Source organism: Hoplias malabaricus, chromosome 4, assembly GCF_029633855.1.
Source record: "Hoplias malabaricus isolate fHopMal1 chromosome 4, fHopMal1.hap1, whole genome shotgun sequence".
Lineage (NCBI taxonomy): Eukaryota > Metazoa > Chordata > Actinopteri > Characiformes > Erythrinidae > Hoplias > Hoplias malabaricus.
The window spans coordinates 45773256-45797652 of record NC_089803.1 but is presented as its reverse complement, the minus strand read 5'-3'; the positions used below and the strand labels follow the sequence as shown (position 1 = coordinate 45797652).

Here is a 24397-nt window from a genome sequence, read left to right as displayed (position 1 = left end):
TCCAGTCTGTCTGTCTGTCTTGTCTGTCGCTCGTTCTCTTTCCTCATTACGATTTGTTTCATGTTTCCCCAAGTCTGTGTCTCGTCTGTTCCTCGTTTTGTTTTTGCCGGAGTCTCTGTCTTTGTTTTGTTATATTTCGTTTCTATAAATAAAGAGTTTACTGTGTTTTAGTGTGTGCGTCTGCCTCCGTCAGTCCGCCCCGTGATCCTGACAGAATGACGAACCAATATAAGGACGCAGCTAACACAGACTGTTTCTTCGCAAAAGCCCTTAAACAAATAGAGGAGTCTCTGGCTGTAATGGTGGGTGATCAACCTGCCGTTTTGCAATCTTTTATGGGAGTTCCCGCCGAATTTGAGGGCAATTCTAACTGTGAAGGTTCCCTACTACAATGTAAACTGTATTTTAGCTACCTGACTGTTCCTGCTCCACAAAACATTAACACAGGTGCTATTAGCCTCAAACCCCAAGACAAAGGAGGTGAGGCTAACAGGGGTGCCTTAAGGAAGTCCCACAAGAGGGCGTCCACCATACCTCCTAAGCCCTCTACAGCTCCAGCACGTGCCCTGTGAGCAGCACAAGCCCCTGCCTCCGTGGACGTCGTCGAAGGGCCCCCTGCCTCTGTGGACGTTGTCACAGGGCCCCCTGTCTCCGTGGATGTCATCGCAGGGCCTCCTGTCTCAGAGCATCTCCACAGGGTCTCCTGTCCCTGTGAAGGTGGCCAACCCGGCCGCTCCGGTCCCTGTGAAGGCGGCCAACCCGGCCACTGCGGTCCCTGTGAAGACGGCCAACCCGGCCGCTCCGGTCCCTGTGTAGGCGGCCAACCCGGCCGCTTCTGTTCCCTTGATGGCGGAGACCTCTGCCGCTTCTGTTCCCATGATGGTGGCGACCTCTGCCGCTTCTGTTCCCGTGATGGCTGTGACCTCCGCCGCTCCTGTCCCCGAGAAGGCGGCTTCCACAGCAGCTCCTGTCCCTGTGATGGCGGCTCCTGTTCCTGTGATGGTGGCTTCCTCAGCTGTTCCTGCGATGGCGGCTTCCTCAGCTGCACCGGTTCCTGCGATGGCTGCTTCCTCAGCCATTCCTGTTCCTGCTCCTGTGACTGTGGCCCCGGCCGGTTCTGCACCTGTGACTGTGGCCACGGCCGCTTCTTCACCTGTGATTGTAGCCACGTCCACCTCAGTTTGTGCCCCTAGGTCGGCCCCAAGGACTTCAAGGCCGATCCCTAGAACCATGCCCAGGCTGGCGTCTCAGACATTACCTCAGACTTTTGCCAGTCCTGGGCACTCCCTAGTAATTTTTGTTCCTCTTTCTGTCCCTGTTCTAGTCCCTGTCTCTGTCCACATCCCTGTACCTGTGTCTGCCATTGTCTCTGTCCCAGTCCTTGTCACTATGTTCGTGTCTGTCCCCGTAAACGTTCTGGTCCCAGTTCCCATGCCAAGTCTTGTCCAGTCCCCTTTTCTGTCTAGTGTTCCTTCTCCAGTCCAGTCCCCTGTCCTCTCCCAGTACCCAGCCTCAGTCCTGTCACCTGTCTTGTCTGCAGCCTCTGTTCCCATCCAGTTTTCTGTACATTCCCAGATCCCAGTTCTGTCACCTGTCCAGTGTCCTGTCCTGTCCCAGTACTCAGCCTCAGTCCCGTCAACTGTCTTGTCTCTCTTCCAGTCCCCTGTTTATAATCCTGTCCAGTCCCCATTTCCATCCAGTGTCCAGTCCCATGTCAAGCACCCTGTCCTGTCCTCTGTCCAGTCACATGCCCCTGTCCAGTCTTCCATCTCTGGTTCTGTCCTGTCCCCAGTCTTGTCTCCCATTCCTAAACCTGTTCAGTCCCCAGTCTTTTCTCAGTTCTGGTCCAGTGTGCAACCCCAATCTCCTGTTAAGTCCTGTGTCACCACTCCCATCCTGTCTAGTCCTCTACAGTCCCAAGTCTTATCTGATCCCTTTTTACAGTCACCTGTTCAGTCCCCTGTCTGCTCTCCAGTTTTGTCTCCTGTCGCTCCCCTTTGTCAGTCTACTATCCTGTCCTGAGCCCAATCTCCTGTCCAGTCTTGTCGTGTCCCCAGCTGCTGTGTCTGTTCCTGTCTTGTCCTGAGTTTTGTCTCCTGTAGGTTTGTTGTCTTGCCCTGTCTTGTACTCTCTCTCCTGTGCTAGCTCCTGGGAGTCTAGGTGTATGCACCCCGGGAGTTGCAGGTTTCGGAGGGGGCACCTGTCACACCTTTGTTCTCTCGTCTGTTTTCCCTGCCATGTGCTCACTAAGCACATGGCTCTGTTTGTTATTGTACATGTCTCTGCTCCGTGATTATAAACACAATATTTCTGTATATAATCGTCTATTATGAATTTAATATTTTTGAAGAATCCATTTTGGCTTGCATTACAATTTTTCTCAGTTGCACTTCTCTCAGTGTGGAATTCACAAATCATATTCTAACCAATACAAGTACACGGAAGTGCATATACTTGGATGTACAGAAACAAATCAGAATGCAACTGGCAGTCCTGGAATTCTGACAGTGAATTCATTACCTGTAACCGTTTATCCAGTTCAGGGTTGCGGTGGGTCCAGGGCCTACCTTGAATCATGGGGCACAAGGCAGGAATACACCCTGGAGGGGGTGACAGTCTTTCACAGGGCAACACAGACACACTCACACCTACAGACACTTTTGAGTCGCCAATCCACCTACCAACGTGTGTTTTTGGACCATGGGAGGAAACCCACACAGACACGGGGAGAACACACCAAACTCCTCACAGACAGTCACCAGGAACGGGAATTGAACTCATAACCTCCAGGTCCCTGGAGCTCCGTGACTACGACACTACCTGCTGCGCCACCATCAGATCCAAGTGAAAATACTCGAAGGGGTAGTCTTCCAATGAGCAGGAGACTCTGTGCTGAAGGGAGCCCGATGAATAGCACATCAAAAATCAGTCTTTTGATAATTTTTTACATCCCTTTAGTTACTAGTTATATTTTACCTCTTAAGTCTCAGTTAACACACTCCACATATATCAATTCTCTTTCATTGCAGGTCATATAAGTGTATTGGTTTGCCAATATGAAACTTTAATTATTAATTCCATGTTATGAATTGTATTGTTTATCCAAATAAATAACTTTTCTATATTATAGGAGTGTGCTTTGTGTATGTGTGGAATTTGCTCACTGAAGTCATATGTAAATCAAAGAAAAGTACCTCATTTTTAACGCATGGTAATTGCAATCTCATTCTTAAATAAATTTGTATGTTACATGCTCAGCAAATCAATCATAGTGAAGTTAATCAAATTAATTAAAAATTAATGAATGATTAATTCATGACTAATTATTGACTCCACAACACGTTTACGCCCACCTCCTCGTTACCATGACAGTAGTACACTGTATCAACTTGTGTGCAGAGTGTATGTGGCTGAGATAACCCTAACTCTAAACTACACCATACACCTAACAATAAAATACAAAAGGGTAGAAATGGGAACACCTAACACTGAATCTAATGCTAACCCTAAACCTAACCTTAAATGTCACTATAAACCTATAAAATGAAGCTCCAGAAGGTTAGAAACAGTAAGGTTATTTATAACCACAAGCATCTAGCCTCAGCCACAGACGTTCCCCCCACTAGTAGACAAAGTGTCTGACACTTTCAGTGTGTTAAGTTGGCCTCACTATCAGGGCTTTTCTAGTTGCTTTCTGATTGGCTATCACTTCCGTCTACACCTCATGACAAAATAGCTGACTTGTGATTGGTCTTTTTGCATGTCAGTCCATTTTTTTTCCTGCAAAAATATGTTGTTCTTGGCCACTTTAAGTGGTGAAAGGTAATAGATATGCCATTGAAACTCTGACAAGGTGAGACTACTCAATCTCTAACAAAACACTGCACTTTGTTTTGTACTTCTTCTTCAGGTACATAACAGAAGCTGCGAATGCTCAGTAAGTCTATGAATTATGAATTTTAATGAAGCAACCTATACAAATATTAATTTAAAAATATAAAATTATTTTTAAAGATCATACAGGGGTGCTGACCACCAAGTACTTTTCATTCAAACCATTAAAGAGCAAATACAAATGAAAACATGAGGTTATGCATATAACCACTGTTCCCTAAAGAAGAGGAACGAGGTACAATACAAGCTGTATGGGATATTATGCCTCTTCCATATCTGGCTGAAGACACCTCCAATCACGCCTGCAAGGCAGATGATGCATAGTGACAAGGGTAGGTGGGCCCGCCCCGCCCCCCACCTATAACCTCTGGACACTAGCGTCTCTCCTCAGTTCAAGATGCTGATCTTCACTGAGCTAATAGTGAAGCGGGGCAGCCCCTGTTGTACCTCGTTCCTCTTCTTCAGGGAACAGTGGTTATATGCATAACCTCACATTCCCTATCAGTCAATTCACTCAGTACAAAACAAGCTGTATGGGATCTAAATCCACGCCCCGAGAAACAGAAACAGAACCAACAAGGCAGCCTAGTGCATGTTAGACCCTATAGAAAGGACAGCAAGAGCTACAGAAAAGGCCAGCACATCCAGGCGATAGAAACAAACAAATGTATGAGGCGATGCCCAGCTTTTTAAGGACACCCTTAAAAAGAGCCCATGATGTAGCTATTCCTCTTGGGGAATGAGCCCTCACCCCTTCTGGTAAATCCATACCTTTGCTGCTGTAGGCTATAGAAATAGCTTCTAAAACCCAGTGAGAGAGACATTGCTTAGACAAGGCCCTGCCACGAACTGGGTTAGTAAAACAGACAGTAGGTGGTCACACCTACGGAAATCCTGAGTACGAATAATATATGTCTGCAGTGACTGCATGGGGCAGAGCATGTGTAGTCTTTGCTGCACCTCAGAAGAAAACGGAGGAGGAGAGAAAGAATTTAACTCAAAAGCCAGTGAGCTATAAAACACATTTGGCACATATGCTGCATTAGGACACAGAGTCACCATAGTGTCCCCTGGTGCAAACTGGGTACAAGAAGGATGCACTGACAGTGCGTGGAGGTCACCCATCCATTTTGCAAATACTAAAGCTAGGAGTAGAGCAGTCTTATATGAAACAAACTTGATGTCCAGGCACCAGCAGCTCAAAGGGAGGTGCACATTGTGCACTAAGTACCATACACAGGTCCCAGGGAGGAACAGTAGGCCTAGATATAGGCTTTAGGCACCTCACCCCCTTCATGAAACGTATGGTTAAGGGGTGTGCTCCTGGCGACCCACCAAAGCCCTCATGACAGGCTGATATAGCTGCCAGATAGACTTTTATTGTTGAAAAAGAGCCCTCATTCAAATAACTCCTGAAGGAAAGTTAAAGTTTCAACAATGGGACATTGGAAAGGGACCAATTCCCTCTCCTGACACCAAAGCTCAAATGCGTGCCATTTAAATGCATACAGACCTCTTGTAGAGGCCGCCCTTGCACTTTGAATAGTGGCAACTACATTGTAGGGTAAGCCATGAGCCATGATCTTTCAGCGGGTAAGCGTGGAGACATCACATCTTTGGTCGAGGGTGAACTATTTCTCTGCCTGCCTGAGACAGGAGGTTCTTGTGAAGAGGGAGAGGCCAAGGGTCTCCTGCAAGGAGACTGACTATCTCTGCGTACCATGGTTTCGATGGCCAACAGGGGGCTACCACAATTAGGGACAGGTTCCCCTGGTGCACCCTCTCCAGTGTTGGCAATATAAGAGCTACTGGAGGAAATACATAGAGAAGAGTGTTGGCCCACGGGTGTGTCAATGCATCCACTCCCAGGGGCGCGCTGTGGTCCGTTAGAGAGAAAAACAGAGGATAATGCGGGTTTTCTCTGGATGCGAAGAGATCTACGTTGGCCTTGCCAAACCGATCCCTTATCTGCATTACCACCAGAGGACTGACTCTCCATTCCCGCGCTGAAGGGTCCCCTCTGGAGAGGAGGTCTGCCCCCAGATTCAGGTGACCTGGTATATGCATCGCCCTGAGTGACAGAAGGTGGAGATTGCTCTACAACAGAAGGGCCTGGGGCAGCTTCAACAGAGGAAGGGAACGTGTCCCCCCTTGGCTGTTTATATAAGACACCACAGTGGTGTTGTCTGTCCTGACCAGGACATGCTGTCCACACAGAACCAAGAGAAACTGCTTTAAGGCTAGATTAACTGCCAGTAGCTCCAAGCATTGGATGTAGTGTGAGCGATTTGCCAGAGACCACGCCCCCTTCACCGCAACCTGGTCACACACTGCCCCCCAAACCGTTAGGGACACGTCCGTCGTCACCGTTTTGCGAAACAAAACTCTGCCTATCGGCGAGCCCTGACACAACAGGCGGGACTCCCTCCAAAGGGACAACGCTGTCATGCATGCTCACAACTATACTTTTCCCTAATTGACGCGAGGCAATCAGGTGATGGAATAATAGCCAGCGCTGAAATGCCCACATTAGAAATAAACCTAGCGGAACACCACTATCGAAGAAGCCATCTGGCCCAACAGCTGGAGAAACTGGCGAACGCGCAGTTTGCATCCCAGCTGAAACCGGGCGAGGCCATTGCGAAGTGCACATATTCTGCGCTCTGACAGACATGCTCTGCCGCAGAGCAAGCATATTTCTAACCCAAGAAAAGAAAGTTTCTGGCTGGGGGTTAGAAAGCTCTTCTTTAAATTGGCCGATGAGCCCAGCCGCTTCAAATGAGAAAGCACAGCTTTTGTATCTGCCTGAGCTTTCACTTTCGACCGCGCTATTATAGCGAGTCCAAACCCTTACAAAAAATGACTGCAGTTTTCTGTGAAAATACTGCATAATTCATCAAGGCAAAACACAAAAACTTTAAATTGCAGTAAAATGCAGTTTTTTGGACACAAAAAAAACTGCAGGTTTATACAATACTACAATTGTTGCAAGCTTTATGCAGTTCAAATACAATAATGCAGTACAACTGCAATACAAATAAAGTAATTTTTCATTTGATCATTTGCAGTAATGTAAATGAGATAAAATAACTGCAGTATTCACAAAAAAACTGACATACATGGTAAAGACAATTAAACACACAAAAGACAATGTTACAACCAATGAAATTTCTTGTCACAGTTCATTTACAAGTTATGTGATATTTTGTATATCACATTTTATATATAAGATAATGTTAAATTATGTGAGCATGAATTGAAAAAATAAGTCCATCTAAGAGGATGGAATTTGTACAACGCATTGTCTTTTTTTTTCCAAAGTTTGTCTTCATTGTTCAGCTTTGTGACAAAAAAGTCATCTTACATTTTTATTTAAATTATAAACTCAAACTTATTTTGAACTATTAATTATGTCCAGTTCCATTGATTACTCCCCTCCTCCACCCCAGCCTGACTCCCATGCTACCAAATGCCTCCACCAATATATGCGGAGTTGCCAAACTCCTGTTCACGAAATAGCAGTGGTAAACTGTACACCATGTGAAAGCCATTCTTTAAATGTACTGCACGTTAGTTAAGAGGTTACATTAAAAATGCAGTTCTTAAACTAACTTGCTCAACATAATTAAACAATTAAAATATTACATGATTTTCAAATGCATTTGTTTATCCCTCTGATAGAAAGAATACTAAGCAAAAAAAATCATTATTTTTACCTTTTTGATTATTATTATTGACATTATTTTGACCTAATGAGTCAGTTTGTAACAGGAGGATAAAAAGCCCCCCCAGCAGACAGACTTTCATACAAAAGGCACATAAAAAAAAAGATGGTTATGTACATATTACTTAATATATACATATTAGCTATGAAATTGCTATGTTAATTTGCATGGACGTTCTTAGTAGATAACCCATTACATTGGCATGCCCAGTATTTCCAAAATTCCTTTTGTTCTGTAAGTTAAAGATATTATATAAATATAAAAGGTAGCTGCTGTGCTCAAATGATAAACCATTTTTAAAAATGAGAGTGTGAGGCCAGGATTTCTCTACCAAAGGTCACAAGAAGCAGCTCACTTGTAAATTTCTTGTAGTCTCCACAGTCGATCCGGCTATAGAGGGTTTTTTTGATGTTTACATCTTGCCCCAAGCAGATATAATCCATTTCCTGATGGTAAACAAAACATATTAAAATTAAACCAGTCAAAATGAGGGGAAAACACATTGTATGCTGTAAATGAACCATGAGTGGCCATCCCCAAAAAAACATACATACAAGTGCCCACACACAAACACACACACAGTCATTGTAGTGTGTGATGTACTTGGTTACAACAATATGGAGTGCTCAATAAGTCAAAAGTTCTAAAAATTCACTCAAAAACTATACAGTAAAATCACTTCATATTTCATAGGTACATAGTATAGTTGTCATGGGGACTTAAAGGGTGGACTAACGGAGGCGGACACACTCGCTACAACACAGATAATTTATTATAGAAATAACAAAACAAACGGACTTGAGGAGAAACACGAAATAACACGACTTAGAACATAGGAAAAGAGCACGAAACAACACTACAGGACTGGGGCATGAAACGTGTAAGAGAACGACAAACAAAACAAACAACAACAAATGACCGATCACAGGAAGTGACAACAGCGGAACTTAAATACATGAACAAACAAGAGACGCCTGACACAGATAACGAGGGAAAATGACAAGGAGGCGGAACAAAGGCGGAGACATGGACAATAACAGACAGACAGAGCCACATGGCGGGGGAAAACAAACAAGAAAGGGCCAGGATGTGACAGACGCCCCCCCCCCAAGACGCGCAACTCCCAGAGCGCGAAAAAGCTAGACTCCCCAGGAGCTGGCGCAGGAGGGGCCAGGAGAACAAAACAAAAAAGAAACTAGAAGACTCATGATAAGACAGGAAATGGAACTGGTGACAAGGGACTCGACTTAAACGGACACTGGACAGGACTAGAAAGAAGAGACGGGAATCGAGAGAAGACTGAGGACAAATTCGGAGACAGAACAGGAGCAGACACACGTGACTGGACAGGGTGTTGGACATTTCACTGAACACTAGAGTGAAATGGTGACAGGACAGGTGATGGGACTGGGAACTGGAAATGGATAGGAGACTGGACAGAGGGTTTAAATGGTGACTGGACAGGACTAACAGGGGACTGGACTGGACTTGGCAGGGGAACAGGGAAAATGACGGGACAAAGGCGGAGGCATGGACAATAACAGACAGACAGAGCCACATGGCGGGGGAAAACAAACAAGAAAGGGCCAGGATGTGACAATAGTAAACACTGAACTGACATCTGTTGGTTGTGTGGACTACTTATTAGAAATGACTATATTATAAAGCAGTGAACTTGACACATGTTCAAAACAATGGAAAATTATGGGACATTTGAATGTCATTTACTCAAAAACTATGCAGTAGAATTACTTCATATTTCATAGGTACATAGTGTGGTACACACTGAACTGATATCTGTTGGTTTTATGGACTACGTATTAGAAATGACCATATTATAAAGCAGTAAACTTGAGTCATCATTAAAAACAATGGAAAATTATGGGGATTTTGAATGTCATTATATATATAAAATGAGCCGCTACCTGAATATACTTCAGAGTTTTTAAATAAACAAATAACTCTAATGTCTTGCATTCTTTATTCTTTCACATAATGGGGTTTGCATGAGTCACAAGGTCTAAAAAAGAAATTTTTTTCTATGTTTCCACAAATCCTTATCAATCAACAGAGAAATGGCAAGGAAATTGATCAAAATGGCACAGATTTGAATAAATTGCATACATACAGTGGAACCTCGAGATACGAGCTACTCTACATACGAGTAATTCAAGATACAAGCAGCGTCGAGAGCGAAATTTCTGTTTGTTTTACGAGCAACAATTCGAGTTACGAGTCGAGCTTAATAGCTGAAACCTATCGACGATGATCGTGCGAAATCGGATCTTTCCGTTCTCACTCGGAATAGGAACCATAATTGCCAGCGCGGGAAAATGGGGAGAAGTTGCCTCAGCCACTACTTGGACAAAAACAGCAGAGTGTGTACACCATGATCTCGACCATTCGCACGTATCAAAGCGCTTAACAAAGGCTCGTGTGAGTGTTGTAGCTAGCGAGTTTAGTGATTTTAATCTGAACTATTCTTGTGCATCATGGGTCCCAAGAAAATTAACGTAAGTGCAAAGTCAACTGATACGAAGAAGAGGATGATATCCATCGAAACGAAGCAGGAGATAATTAACATGCATGAGAATGGGACTCGTGTAATTGAACTTGCCCGCATATTCGATCGGAGTATGTCGACCATATGCACCATCTTGAAACAATTTTGTTTATGCTGTTAATGAAGTGTTGTTTACGTAGCCTAGGTTCTGTGCAGTCAACTCGTCCTCCCTCCCCCTCGCTCCCTCCTCCTCACCTGCACTCAGTTAGCCGCAGTCGTCAGCCACCTAGGTAATATTCTGTACATTTACCATTGCTTTACATACATTTTATTGATATCTTTTCTGCATTTCTCATTTCATTATTTATTTTATTGTTTATGTATACATGTTTCATGTACATTTATTAATTCATAACATGTCTTTTTTTAACATTTAGGGTAACTTTGGGACTTTATATAGGGATAGGGCGGGCCCGGTTTCAATCTGCAAATTTAAAGGGCCCTATTTGTAAGTATGCTCTTGCGGCCTCTTAAAGGACCCGTAGCCGAGGAAGGTGCGCTCTGAGCGGGGTGCGCTCTAGCTGGTTCCGATCTCCTTGAAAAGACTTCCATAGACCCCGGTGATGCGATATTCAAGCCCAGAGGAGTGACTAACCTCTGGGCTAAGCTGGTGACAAGCTCGGCCTTCCAATTCTGGAGGTCAAATGTGATCCGGAGGACCCCCGGTGATGGGTTTCAAGCCCAGAGGACTGGCACCCCTCTGGGCTAGGGTGGTGGTAAGAGCGGACCCCCCCCCTTCTGGAGGTTTTCAAAACCTAAGTCGAGACCTCCGTAGACCCCGGTGATGCGAATACCGAAGCCCGAGGACTGGCACCCCTCTGGGCTAGGGTGGTGGTAAGAGAGGCCCCCCCTTCTGGAGGTTTTCAAAACCTAAGTCGAGACCTCCGTAGACCCCGGTGATGCGAATACCGAAGCCCGAGGACTGGCACCCCTCTGGGCTAGGGTGGTGGTAAGAGAGGCCCCCCCTTCTGGAGGTTTTCAAAACCTAAGTCGAGACCTCCGTAGACCCCGGTGATGCGAATACCGAAGCCCGAGGACTGGCACCCCTCTGGGCTAGGGTGGTGGTAAGAGTGGCCCCACCTTCTGGAGGTTTTCAAAACCTAAGTGAAGACCTCCGTAGACCCCGGTGATGCGAATACTGAAGCCCGAGGACTGGCACCCCTCTGGGCTAGGGTGGTGGTAAGAGAGGCCCCCCCTTCTGGAGGTTTTCAAAACCTAAGTCGAGACCTCCGTAGACCCCGGTGATTCAAAGTGACATGCCTGAGGATTGGCACCCCTCTGGGCTAAGGGTGGTGGTAAGACCGGCCCCACTCTCTGGAGGTCAAAAATGACTTCCATGGACCCCGTTGATGCGAATACACAAGCCCGAGGAGTGGCACACCTCTGGGCTAAGGGGATGGTTTGGGTTGCCTCCCCTCTGGAGGTCAAAAATGACTTCCATGGACCCCGGTGATGCGTATTTAAAGCCCGAGGACTGGCACACCTCTGGGCTAAGGGGATGGTTTGGGTTGCCTCCCCTCTGGAGGTCAAAAATGACTTCCATGGACCCCGGTGATGCGTATTTAAAGCCCGAGGACTGGCACACCTCTGGGCTAAGGGGATGGTTTGGGTTGCCTCCCCTCTGGAGGTCTAAAATGACTTCCATGGACCCCGTTGATGCGGATACACAAGCCCGAGGAGTGGCACACCTCTGGGCTAAGGGGATGGTTTGGGTTGCCTCCCCTCTGGAGGTCTAAAATGACTTCCATGGACCCCGTTGATGCGAATACACAAGCCCGAGGAGTGACGTCCTCTGGGCTAAGGGGTTGGTATGCTCGGCCTCCCCTCTGGAAGTCTAAAAAAATTAGAAATATTTCTAAGTTCGACAACGAGCACTGGCAGAACTGGACCAAAGACTTCCATACACCCCGGTGATGCGAAGTTTCAAGCCCGAGGAGTGACGCCCTCTGGGCTAAGTTTGTGATAAGCCCGGTCTCTCCTCTGGAGGTCTGTGGTTTTAAAGTGAAAATTTTCTAAGTCCCGCACCTGAGATTTTAAGAAAATCAGGACCTCCTTCAAGCCTTGTAGCGAGTCCGAGGGAGGTTCATCGTTGTCGGCTATGCGAACGAGGTTCCAACGCCTTGAATCCTGTGGGCATATGGTTTCTCAGCCTGGTGCCGTCGGGATATTAGGGAGGCATTAAATCAGACGTAAGTTTGGGTAACAGCGATGCGAAACGCTATGCCCAAGGGAGTGGCTTCCCGATGGGCTTGAAATAATGGGAATGTCCGCTCTGCTTCCCTGGATGTGTTCAAAACCTAAGTCGAGACATCCGTAGACCCCGTTGATGCGAATTCCATGCCCGAGGAGTGGCACACCTCTGGGCTAAGGGTGGTGGTAAGTCAGGCCCCACCCTCTGGAGGTTTTCAAAACCTAAGTCGAGACCTCCGTAGACCCCGGTGATGTGAATTGACATGCCCGAGGACTGGCACCCCTCTGGGCTAGGGTGGGGATAAGATATGTCCCCACCCTCTGGAGGTTTTCAAAACCTAAGTCGAGACCTCCGTAGACCCCGGTGATGCGAAGTGACATGCCCGAGGACTGGCACCCCTCTGGGCTAGGGTGGTGGTTAATCCGGCCCCCCCATTCTGGATGTGTTTAAAACCTAAGTCGAGACCTCCGTAGACCCCGGTGATGCGAATACCGAAGCCCGAGGACTGGCACCCCTCTGGGCTAAGGGGATGGTTTGGGTGGCCTCCCCTTCAATCCCGATGATTCGTTCGATATATGCCCAGGGAGGTGAGCACTTCCCTGGGCGTGAGGGGGTCGAGCGTATGAGGGTTGTACCCCGTATGGTTCCTACTAAACGAATCCGAGCGGCGGGTCCACAGGCCACCGACCACCTGCCCACTTGCGGGGTGGGTGTGACGGGCCGCCCGCCGGCAGTTGTCCCCGTTCTAACCTAACTCTTGCCCGTGCGCGAGTCGAAAGGGGCATACAAACCCCTGAGGCGAAGACCGGCGTTCCGCTTGGTCTAATGTGGGATCTCCCAGATTTTCCCCTCCGCGGGGACTTGGGAGCGCACCACCGGGCCCCCGCGCTGGAAACGGCCGGAGGCAAAGAGCGCATTAGAGGTGTCACGGATCGGTCTTTTTAAACGGACCGCGGCTGGAAGTTCGCAGGGGAAGAGGCGCTCGGTCTACGGTTCCCGGGCCCGACCCCCTTCGTCTTCTTAAATTGAGAAAACTAACCGTAGGCTCCGGGGGGCGAATCGTAAAACCTTTGCCGACCTCCTCGCACTGCGAGGGGGCCAGGATTTGCGGCTTGTCCGCGTATCGGTCCTACCAAGGACCGCGGCTGGAAGTTCGGTGGTGAGCCCTCGACCTTACGAGATTGGGGGCAAAACCCTTCGTCTTCTGAACATCAGACGGCTCCGGGGGGACGTACCGTAAAACCTATGCCGACCTCCTCGCGCTTTGAGGGGGCCAGGAAATTCTCTTCCATTCTCTTCCCTTAAACGGACGTCCTTTACGCCCGTTCGAAATGCGGCATACCCGGAGCACCAGGGGCAGGCTTCTAATCCGAAATATACCGGCTTTTAGAACGATCCTCCCCGCCACGTGCTCCAGCCTCTATGGCTCGGGGACCCCCCGTAATAGGGGGTCCGCTTGTCCCAGAATCGTTCCGAGGGAGACTTAGCCGATCCGTCGGTCTAATTTCCACCACAGTTTGGGTCCGTTAAAAGGTCCGAGTCGGTGGTGCCTTAGGGTCGGGATCCTATTGAGGGAAGGAACCGGCCCCTAGCCTGCACCGTCCGGGCCTTGAATCGTACATTTTCCAAGTTGTCAAACCCCCGATTGCAGACCCACCTCCGGGGGGTCTCATTCGAAAAGCCTTTCCGCGGTGCGTGTCTCTTCCTCCTTCGTGGGGGTCGAGTTCCACGCGCCACCGACTCTCTCTCTTTCCCCAAGCCGGGTTTGAGTACCAGAGGATCGGCCTGGTTGATCCTGCCAGTATCATATGCTTGTCTCAAAGATTAAGCCATGCAAGTCTAAGTACACACGGGCGTTGGTACAGTGAAACTGCGAATGGCTCATTAAATCAGTTATGGTTCCTTTGATCGCTCCACACGTTACTTGGTATAACTGTGGTAATTCCAGAGCTAATACATGCAAACGAAGCGTTGGAAGTGGGGGTGCCGTTTCGAGGTGGTCGGTGACTGGTTCACCTTCCCCTCGGCGCCCCCCACGGATACGTGCATTTATCAGAACCAAAAAACCCCCTCCCGACTCCGGTCGGGTCCGCTTTGGTGACTCTAGATAACCTTTGGCCGATCGCAGAGCCCTTCGGGGCGGCGACGTCTCATTCGAGTGTCTGCCCTATCAACTTTCGACGGTAGTCTACGGGACTACGTGTGGTGACCACGGGTAACGGGGAATCTGGGTTCGATTCCGGAGAGGGAGCCTGAGAAACGGCTACCACATCCAAGGAAGGCAGCAGGCGCGCAAATTACCCATTCCCGACACGGGGAGGTAGTGACGAAAAATATCGGTGCGAGGCCCCGTTTGAAGGTTTCGGGACCGAAATGAACTCAATCTACGTCCGTGGGTGAGGACCCATTGGAGGGCAAGTCTGGTGCCAGCAGCCGCGGTAATTCCAGCTCCAATAGCGTATGTTAACGTTGCTGCAGTTAAAAAGCTCGTAGTTGGATCCGGGGACGGGTCCCGGCTGCCGGGCCTCTGCCCGTCCGGACTTCGCGGTGGGAAGCTGCCCCTCTCCGGGGTGGGGACCCCCCGCGGGTCTCTGGGTGGAGGTCGCGGGACCTTGTCCCTACTCATCCGGTGTCCTCTGCTCCCTTCCTCCGCGGAGAGGCCCTTAGCTGGGTCGTCCGCCGCGGTGAATACGTGGGGGGCGGAAGGGTCCGGTGCGTTTACTTTGAACAAAACAGAGTGCTCAAAGCAGGCCGAAGCGTGCCTTGAATGGACTGAGCTAGGAATAATGGAATAAGGCCTTCCCATGGGGGGCGAGTCGGAGCTCTTCGGCGAGGCGGCCGGGTGGGGCCGGGGGCGCCCGGGTGTGACGCCCGGCGTTTCTGGCCGCCGCACGGTTCCCCGAGCCGGGGGGGTATCCGACCGCTCTCTTGGTCCTATTTCGTGGGTTTGACGGACCAAAGGTCATGATTAAGAGGGACGGCCGGGGGCATTCGTACCGCACCGAGAGAGGTGAAATTCGTAGACCGGTGCGGGACGGACAAAAGCGAAGGCATTTGCCAAGAATGTTTTCATTAATCAAGAACGAAAGTCGGAGGATCGAAGACGATCAGGTACCGTCGTAGTTCCGACCGTAAACTATGCCGACCCGCGATCCGGCGGCGTTGGGTTAACGACTATGACCCGCCGGGCAGCGTCCGGGAAACCACGAGTCTTTGGGCTCTGGGGGGAGTACGGTTGCAAAGCTGAAACTTAAAGGAATTGACGGAAGGGCACCACCAGGAGTGGAGCTTGCGGCTTAATTTGACTCAACGCGGGGAACCTAACCCGGCCCGGACACGGTAAGGATTGACAGATTGACGGCTCTTTCTCGATTCTGTGGGTGGTGGTGCATGGCCGTTGGTAGTTCGTGGAGCGATTCGTCTGGTCAATTCCGGTAACGAACGAGATCCCATCCTTTAAGTAGTTACACGGCCCCTCTCCTGGGTCGGACTCTATCCCCGAAGGTCCCCGTTCGCGGGGGGTCCCCATCGGGGTGGGGGTGTGGGGGTTTTGGCGGGGGTCCGGTTCTACCCCGGATCGGTTCGGGGGGTGATGCGGTTGACGGGGGTTCAGTTCTGCGTCGAGTGGGTGGCTCCGGCCTCTCCCCTTCGCGTTCGGTTCCCTCCCCGATGCCGTCCGCACCTCGTTCCGCTCTCCGGGTGTGGGTTGTCCGTCCTTCGCCTTCCCTCTCCCCTCCCCGGTGCCCTCCCGCTTACCGCGGGCCTGAAGGTTGGGGTTCGCCCGGTGGGAATCAGCGGTCGGTGGCTAAACTTCTTAGAGCGATTTGTGGCACAGAAGCCACTTGAGAAATGGAGCAATAACAGGTCTGTGATGCCCTTAGAAGTCCGGGGTCGCACGTGAGCTACAATGGCTGGTTCAACATGTAAGTTACCCTACGCCGAGAGGTGCGGGCAATCCTATGAACGCCATTCCCCGCTGGGGACAGGGGATTGCAACTATTCCCCTCGAACGAGGAATTCCAAGTAGGCGCGGGTCACCAGCCCGCGTCGATTAAGTCCCTGCCCTTTGTACACACCGCCCGTCGCTACTACCGATCGGATGCCTCGGTGAGGTCCTCGGACCGTCCCCGGGGCGGCCCTCGAACGGGGGTCGCCTCCGGGCGATGGGAAGTCGATCGAACCCGGACATCTAGAGGGAGTAAAAGTCGTAACAAGGTTTTCGTAGGGGAACCTGCGGAAGGATCAATAACGGTGACCTGGCCGCGGTCGGCGCCCGCCGTCCGTGCCGGTTGTCGAGTCGGACTCGAGAGGCCGAACCTCCCCCCCGGCGGGTACCTTCAAGGTATGGACCGCAGAAGCCTCGTACCTTTCGTTGTCGGCCGACGTGAGTCTCTCCCCCCTCCGGGTGGGTGGACGTAGCGAGCCGGCTTCGGAACTCGGGGTTATGCGAGGACCGCCTTAGGTGCATAGGTACCCCGGTCCGCCCCTCCCGTTCGCGGGGGGAAGAGTGGCGCCGGAGCCGCCCGCCGGGTAGTTAAACCCAAAAAACCATTGATCGTTGAAGGCTTGATTGTGCGTGCGCGAGTCAAAGGGGCTTACTCACCCCCAGGGCGTTGGCCGGTGCTCGCCGGCCTCGCTGGGATCTCCCTGAACCCATCCCCCCGGCACAGGGGGTGGTGGTGGACGGGAGCGTACCGCCGGGCGAAACTCTTTCCCCTCACGGGGTTAGAGCGGAGCTTAAGAGCGCATGCAATACCCCGATGTTGGCTTCGCAGAGACGGACCGTATAATAGTCTAAGGCCGGTGCGCGAGTTGAAGGGGCCTCACGAACCCCGGATGCGTTTAAACACCCGAAGGAGACGGCCGGTGCCCGCCGGTCCTGACTAGGTGGGATCTACCCAGCGCTTCCCCTAAGCGGGGACTTGGGAGCGTACCACCGGGCCTCGCTCATACCCTCCGGGGTGGAGAGCTTGGCTTTGAGCGCACGCCTGAATGCCTTAGACCGGGACCCGTAACGCAGCGAACCAAACCCTGGGCCTCGCCGGGAACGGCGGGTGCCTAGACCCGGTCTCCTAAACCACGTAAGTCTCGGGCACCTACTCGGGCGATCGTCCCGGGCCGTAACTCCTCGGTCCGGTGGTGACGCCCAGGTTCAATGACCTTCCCCCTCCACGGGGGGGAAGGCACCCGGCTTGAAATATTGTCAAACATTGTCTCGTGTTCGAATGGCTTCCTTCGCCCGGCCTGTAACGGGCCGGGCACAAACCCGATACGACTCTTAGCGGTGGATCACTCGGCTCGTGCTTCGATGAAGAACGCAGCCATCTGCGTTAACTAATGTGAATTGCAGGACACAGATCATCGAAATTTCGAACGCATATTGCGGCCGCGGGGGTCCATCCCGCGGCCACGCCTGTCTGAGGGTCGCTTTACCCATCGATCGGTCTCCGCGCCCCCGCTGAGAGAGAGAGACCGCGGCTGGAAGCTCGCAGGGCCTGAAAACGGCCCTTCGTCTTCCCAAACGAAGACTCGGTTCCGAGCCAGTCCACGCGGCCCGTGTTGCGAGAGAGCTCCGTACAGGGAACGGAGGGAGAGCCGAGTAGGTCCGGGTCCACGTCCGTTACGGTCTCTCCCCGAGTCCCGAGCGGGGCTCCGCGCAGTCGGACGCGGGGGTGGCGAGTGCCGATTAAACCCAGCGAGCGGGCGAGTGAGCGGGCGGGCGAGCGGCCGGGGTGGGGGGAGGGTGTCGCGGAGTTCGGCCTCAGGCCGGGCTCTCGCCCCTCGCCCCTAGCCTTCGGCCCTCCGCCTCCGCCCTCGCCCCCGCATAAGAAACCTCTGTGTGCGGCCTCAGATCAGACGAGACGACCCGCTGAACTTAAGCATATCAGTAAGCGGAGGAAAAGAAACTAACAAGGATTCCCTTAGTAGCGGCGAGCGAACAGGGAAGAGCCCAGCGCTGAATCCCACTTTCCCCTGACCGGGGTTGGCCGGGAAATGTAGCGTACGGAAGTCCGTAAGATCCGTCTCGGTGCGGACGCGGGACCAAGTCCTCGCGAACGTGGCTTCTTCCCATAGACGGTGAAAGCCCGGTAGCGAGTCCCGCGTTCCCGCCCGGGTAGGTCGGGCTTCTCGGAGTCGGGTTGCTTGGGAATGCAGCCCAAAGCGGGTGGTAAACTCCATCTAAGGCTAAATACCGGCACGAGACCGATAGCGAACCGAGTACCGTGAGGGAAAGTTGAAACAGGACTTTGAAGAGAGAGTTCAACAGAGCGTGAAACCGTTGAGAGGTAAACGTACGGGGACCGAGAAGACTGCCCCGGGGGATTCAGCCGGGCGGACGGCCCCGCGCTCGTCGGGTTCCGAGGCCGGGGGTGCGAGCGTATCCGGGCGAGAGGGGTGGGGTGCCGACTCCACCGCTCCCCGCTTCGGCTCTGCGCTTCGCCTCTGGACTTCGGGCCTGTCGGGCGTACGGAGGTCCGGCCCCGCCCGGTGTACTTTCCCCGCGTGGTGGTGAGTCGCGACCGGCTCCGGTTAGGCTTGGAAGGGCCCGAGGGTGAAGGTAGGTCCGTCCGGAGAAGGGAGCCCCACGCGGCCCCCGGACACGGGCGTTCCGCTACAGCCCCTCGCTCCGACTTCGCCGATAACGCCGGGGCCGTGGAGCAATGTCCTTTCCGCGTTCTCCCCTCCACCGGGATGGGGATGGGGGCCCCCCCCGATCGTTCGGTCGAAGCGGGCCGGCTGGGCTGTCCTCAGCCCCGGGCTAGGCCCGCTACGGCGATGCGGGGGGTGATCCAGGCCCACAGCACCCGAACGCCTAAGGTCAGCGGCTAAGTTCGGACCCCGAACGACCCGTCTTGAAACACGGACCAAGGAGTCTAACGCGTATGCGAGTCGAAGGGGCCCAGAACCCCGGAGGCGCAACGAAGGTGAAGGCCGGCGCGCGTCGGCTGAGGTGGGATCCGTCCTAACCCTTCGAGGGGGCGGGCGGCGCACCACCGGCCTGCTCTTCCCACGTGCGGAGAGCGGAGCCAGAGCATACGCGGTGGTACCCGAAAGATGGTGAACTATGCCTGGGCAGGGCGAAGCCAGGGGAAACCCTGAGTGGAGGCCCGCAGCGGTCCTGACGTGCAAATCGGTCGTCCGACCTGGGTATAGGGGCGAAAGACTAATCGAACCATCTAGTAGCTGGTTCCCTCCGAAGTTTCCCTCAGGATAGCCGGCGCCGAAACTTCAAGTTTTATCCGGTAAAGAAATGACTGGAGGCCGCGGGGCCGAAACGGGCCTCGCCCTACTCTCAAACTTTAAATGGGTAAGAGGCCCGGCTCGCAGGCTTGGAGCCGGGCATGGAATTGACGGTGCCGAGTGGGCCACTTTTGGTAAGCAGAACTGGTGCTGCGGGATGAACCGAACGCGCGGGTTAAGGCGCCCGACGCAGACGCTCATCAGACCCCAAGAAAGGTGTCGGTTGATATAGACAGCGGGGCGGTGGCCATGGAAGTCGGCATCCGCTAAGGAGTGTGTAACAACTCACCTGCCGAATCAACTGGCCCTGAAAATGGATGGCGCTGGAGCGTCGGGCCCATACCCGGCCGTCGCTGGCGGTACTTGTCTCCCACCCCCCCAAAAGCCAGCGAGAATGAGAGAGAACCGAGACTCATGGGACCGTATGCCGCGACGAGTAGGAGGGGCGCCGCGGTGGCGCAGAAGCCTTTGGCGCGAGCCTGGGTCGAGCCGCCGCGGGTGCAGATCTTGGTGGTAGTAGCAAATATTCAGATGAGAACTTTGAAGGCCGAAGTGGAGAAGGGTTCCACGCCGACAGCGCTTGGCCGTGGGTTAGTCGGTCCTAAGGGATAGGCGAGCGCCGTTCGGAAAATGCTGGGGCGATGGTCTCGTCTGCCTCGCGCTGACCGAAAGGGGATCGGGCCAATATCCCCGTACCTGGGATTGGTGGAGATCGAGCCGCCGAGAGGCGCTCCCGTGGCGGTAACGCAAACGAACCCGGAGACGCCGGTGGGGACCCCGGGGAGGATTCTCTCTCCTTGCTAAAGAGCTGGAGCGCCCTGGAATGGGTTCGACCCCGAGATAGGGGCTCAACGCTCTGAAAGGCGTCGCATGCACTATGCGACGGCCGGGACGTTTCCCATCGGCCCTTGAAAATCCGGGGGAGGTATAGTGAATTTCCCCCCAGGCCGTACCCATATCCGCATCAGGTCTCCAAGGTGAACAGCCTCTGGCGTGTTGGAACAATGTAGGTAAGGGAAGTCGGCAAGACGGATCCGTAACTTCGGGATAAGGATTGGCTCTAATGGCTGAGCTCGGTCGGGCCCGTGTCTGCTGATGCGGGGTCCGAAAGCCCGGTGCTGCCCGTGCGACGGGGAGCTGTTCCCGGTCCACCTTCGGGCCCCCCCCACTGGGTCCTGCGCGCGAGGAAGCGCACGGCGAGAGATTGCCCCCCAGTATCCAAACCCCCGTGAACAAGGCTCCGTCTGTCTGTCGGGGTCGATGAGAGTGGGTCGCGGCGAGCGAGACCTTAAGCCCCGGTGCGTGTCCCCCCTCGGCGGCGGCGCTTAGGGGGCCTCGGTCAGGTCGACGGTAGGGAGCCGGTCGTCGGTGGGATGCCGGCGGGGGAGCGTCCTTCGGGACTAACCTCCGTCGGATGACCGCCTTCGGCCTCCTCTCCCTACCTAAGCCGGGCCGGGCTCCCGACGCCCGTCGCCGGGTGGGCCGCCCCCGGCTAAGCTCGAGCGTCCGGCCCTTCGCTCTCCCCCGATGGGACGCGGAGGGACGCAATGGAACGTAGGTCCGCGTGGGGGGTGCGGTCTCTCGTGCGTGTGTGGACTCGTAGCAGGCCGCCGGTGGTGGGGCTTCGGTGGGTCGGGGCGGTGTCCCTGGAGCCTCGCGCGCCGAGCCTAGGCTCCGTGGATCTCTCGGGCTTATGAGTCTCGCCTCGGGGGGAGACCTCCGGGGCCGGGTCTCTCGGCCGGCACCTAACAGCCGAATTAGAACTGCTGCGGACAAGGGGAATCCGACTGTTTAATTAAAACACAGCATCGTGAAGGCTCTTGGACCGGGTGTTGACACGATGTGAATTCTGCCCAGTGCTCTGAATGTCAAAGTGAAGAAATTCATCGAAGCGCGGGTTAACGGCGGGAGTAACTATGACTCTCTTAAGTTATAGTACGACATACCCTCGGATGTTTCCAAGTGGAGACCTCCGTAGACCCCGGTGATGCGAAGTGACATGCCCGAAGAGTGGTGCCTTCTGGGCTAAGTGAAAATCGAAAGAGGTACTTGGAACCGAGATGGGGGTATGGGACGGAACGATCTTACATCTGAAGCCCGAAGGAAGTGGCGATCCTTCGGGTGAAATTTTGTAAGTTATAGTACGACATACCCTCGGATGTTTCCAAGTGGAGACCTCCGTAGACCCCGGTGATGCGAAGTGACATGCCCGAAGAGTGGTGCCTTCTGGGCTAAGTGAAAATCGAAAGAGGTACTTGGAACCGAGATGGGGGTATGGGACGGAACGATCTTACATCTGAAGCCCGAAGGAAGTGGCGATCCTTCGGGTGAAATTTTGTAAGTTATAGTACGACATACCCTCGGATGTTTCCAAGTGGAGACCTCCGTAGACCCCGGTGATGCGAAGTGACATGCCCGAAGAGTGGTGCCTTCTGGGCTAAGTGAAAATCGAAAGAGGTACTTGGAACCGAGATGGGGGTATGGGACGGAACGATCTTACATCTGAAGCCCGAAGGAAGTGGCGATCCTTCGGGTGAAATTTTGTAAGTTATAGTACGACTTACCCTCGGATGTTTCCAAGTGGAGACCTCCGTAGACCCCGGTGCGATGCGAAATTCATGCCGAAAGAGTGACACCTTGTTGGGCTAAGTGAAAATCGAAACCGGTTCTTGGAACCGAGATGGGGGTATGGGACGGAACGATCTTACATCTGAAGCCCGAAGGAAGTGGCGATCCTTCGGGTGAAATTTTGTAAGTTATAGTACGACTTACCCCTCGTAGACCCCGGTGCGAGGCGAAATTCATGCCCAATGAGAGTGGTTCATTCCTAGGCAATGGATTGATACATTTCTGCGGTAAAGAATGAATGAATACACAATTTGGTTAAACGGCATTTTATTGAAAATGATTGCGGTTCAATGGGGTGTCAAGTCCGGCTTGAATCGAGTGCAGACAGCCGGTTCATCCGTGCTTCCAACAGTTGAGAGCCGGTCAATCCATCGCGGTAGAACCTTTGGGCCGTTGCGGGATCATGGCACATGGCAGTGGTGATATTGGTCCGTTGGTCTAGCGGTAGTGACGAAATCTGTGGGGGAAATATAAGCAAATTTAGCCCCAGGAACTGAAACTGAGATTCGAATAGCCATTTAAGATACATTACCTGATTCGAAACGGCGGTCCTAATCAAATTGAAACCAATTGGGCCATTGAGCCTTGCCCTCCGCCAGGCTGCTCTCAGCATGGTGTTCGGTCGTCGTATTTGCCGCCCCCGGGTTTCGAAAACGTAGCGAGGCTTGACCTCGTAGGCTTGTACCAAACAGTTCAACCAGGAAATCTCCTTAGGCGACAGAGCCACAGGTGCATCCCCGAATGCAGCGTTAGTTTTGTGGGTCCTTACATAAATGATGCACCCCGAATCCAACATTTCCACATTTTCCAGTTCTTCCACTAACATGTTGGTAATCACAACCGATCTGTGGCCGCTAATAACGGCTATGGTTCCCATCAGAAAGCCCTGCAATAGGTTCATGGTGGAATGGCGTAGCGGCGTTTCCTTAGCCAATAGTCTTGGTATAATCTTGTCGGCCTTCGCTAAGAAAATTCTGAAATGATCGCAGGGCGGAATGATTCCCAATTTGAACCGCTTAAAGCGCTGCCGATGGCCGGTTATGTTCCTAGCTATGTCACGGTTCGCCTTGGTGAAACTTAACTTAATGCGTTCAAATTCCTTGGCCGTCAGTCCGGCACTGTTGGGTTTAAATGCGGACAGATACCCCATGTACGCCTTCGCGTCGTATAGCAGCATTTTAATCGAGGTGTCAGCGTAACCGAGAGAGGTTAATTGTTCCAGCCAGCTCCGAACCTTACGGTGGTTCACAAAACTAACGTCCGAATATGCGCACAGTTTTGGGGCACAGTGAATTAGGAACCTGACCGCATGCGACTCCCGTTGCTTTCCGTTCACAATGTCCTTAGCGGTCGGATTGGCCCTAAGGTGATATGAAGCAAACTCAGCGATTGACTTACCGACAAAGGTGTCCTTAAATCGGCTTGGGAGTATCAATCGCCCCTTAGGGGGAACATTGGTTAGCAGCGGTGCGTCCGTGGCGGATTTGGAAGACACTTGGGTCGGGGTCGCAATGCGGCGATCACCGGTGTCGAGGCCAGAGGTGGATGGGTGTTCGTCAGTATCGGTAGGGCCAGTCCCCCGAAATGTGTCCAAGAGAGACAGAGTTCTGGTGCGTTTTGCCGCAGATAAAGCCACATTCAAGGCCAGGCCTTCGAGCGAGTGCTTAGAGCGTAGGTGAGCCGCTAAGCTAACCGGCATTTTTTCGTTGCATATCGGACAGTCCGTGCCTTTCCGACCGTCCCCGGAACGATCAAGAGCAGTAATAAACTGTACCTCATCCGCAGTTAGTCGATGGAACGATCGTAAATGATCCCGGTAGCCATAAACCGCCTGTTCGCAGAGAGAGCAACGCCGCCGAGCCATTGTTGTTTACCCCCGGGGTGAGAGTAATGAACCTAGCCGGTCTTCCGTCTTTTAAACTCCCCGGATCTTTACGTCATCCTAGATAGGGTTAGGACCAATTAATTGGATTTACTTTATTTTATATGGGGAAAATTCGTTCGAGATATGAGTAGATCGACTTACGAGCTCGGGTCTGGAACGAATTAAACTCGTATCTCGAGGTTCCACTGTATTTTGGGGCATATATTTATGGCATGTATTTCCACTAGGCTAGGCTTATGTGTAAGTTTGTCTTATGTCTGGGAATGGAG

At 52.4% G+C, this 24397-nt stretch overlaps 1 protein-coding gene and 1 non-coding gene across 2 annotated transcripts; one reads left to right on the top strand and one right to left on the bottom strand.

The window, feature by feature from the left end:
- Positions 1–680: 680 nt before the first annotated feature.
- LOC136695036 (antifreeze protein Maxi-like) lies at positions 681–1232 on the bottom strand. Its single transcript, XM_066668853.1, has one exon. The coding sequence runs from the start codon at positions 1230–1232 to the stop codon at positions 681–683; it is 552 nt and encodes a 183-aa protein (XP_066524950.1).
- Positions 1233–17646: 16414 nt separating this feature from the next.
- Positions 17647–17800, top strand: LOC136695754 (5.8S ribosomal RNA). The gene has a single exon (XR_010802352.1). It is a non-coding gene; the product is annotated as a 5.8S ribosomal RNA (ribosomal RNA).
- The last annotated feature ends 6597 nt before the right edge of the window (positions 17801–24397 follow it).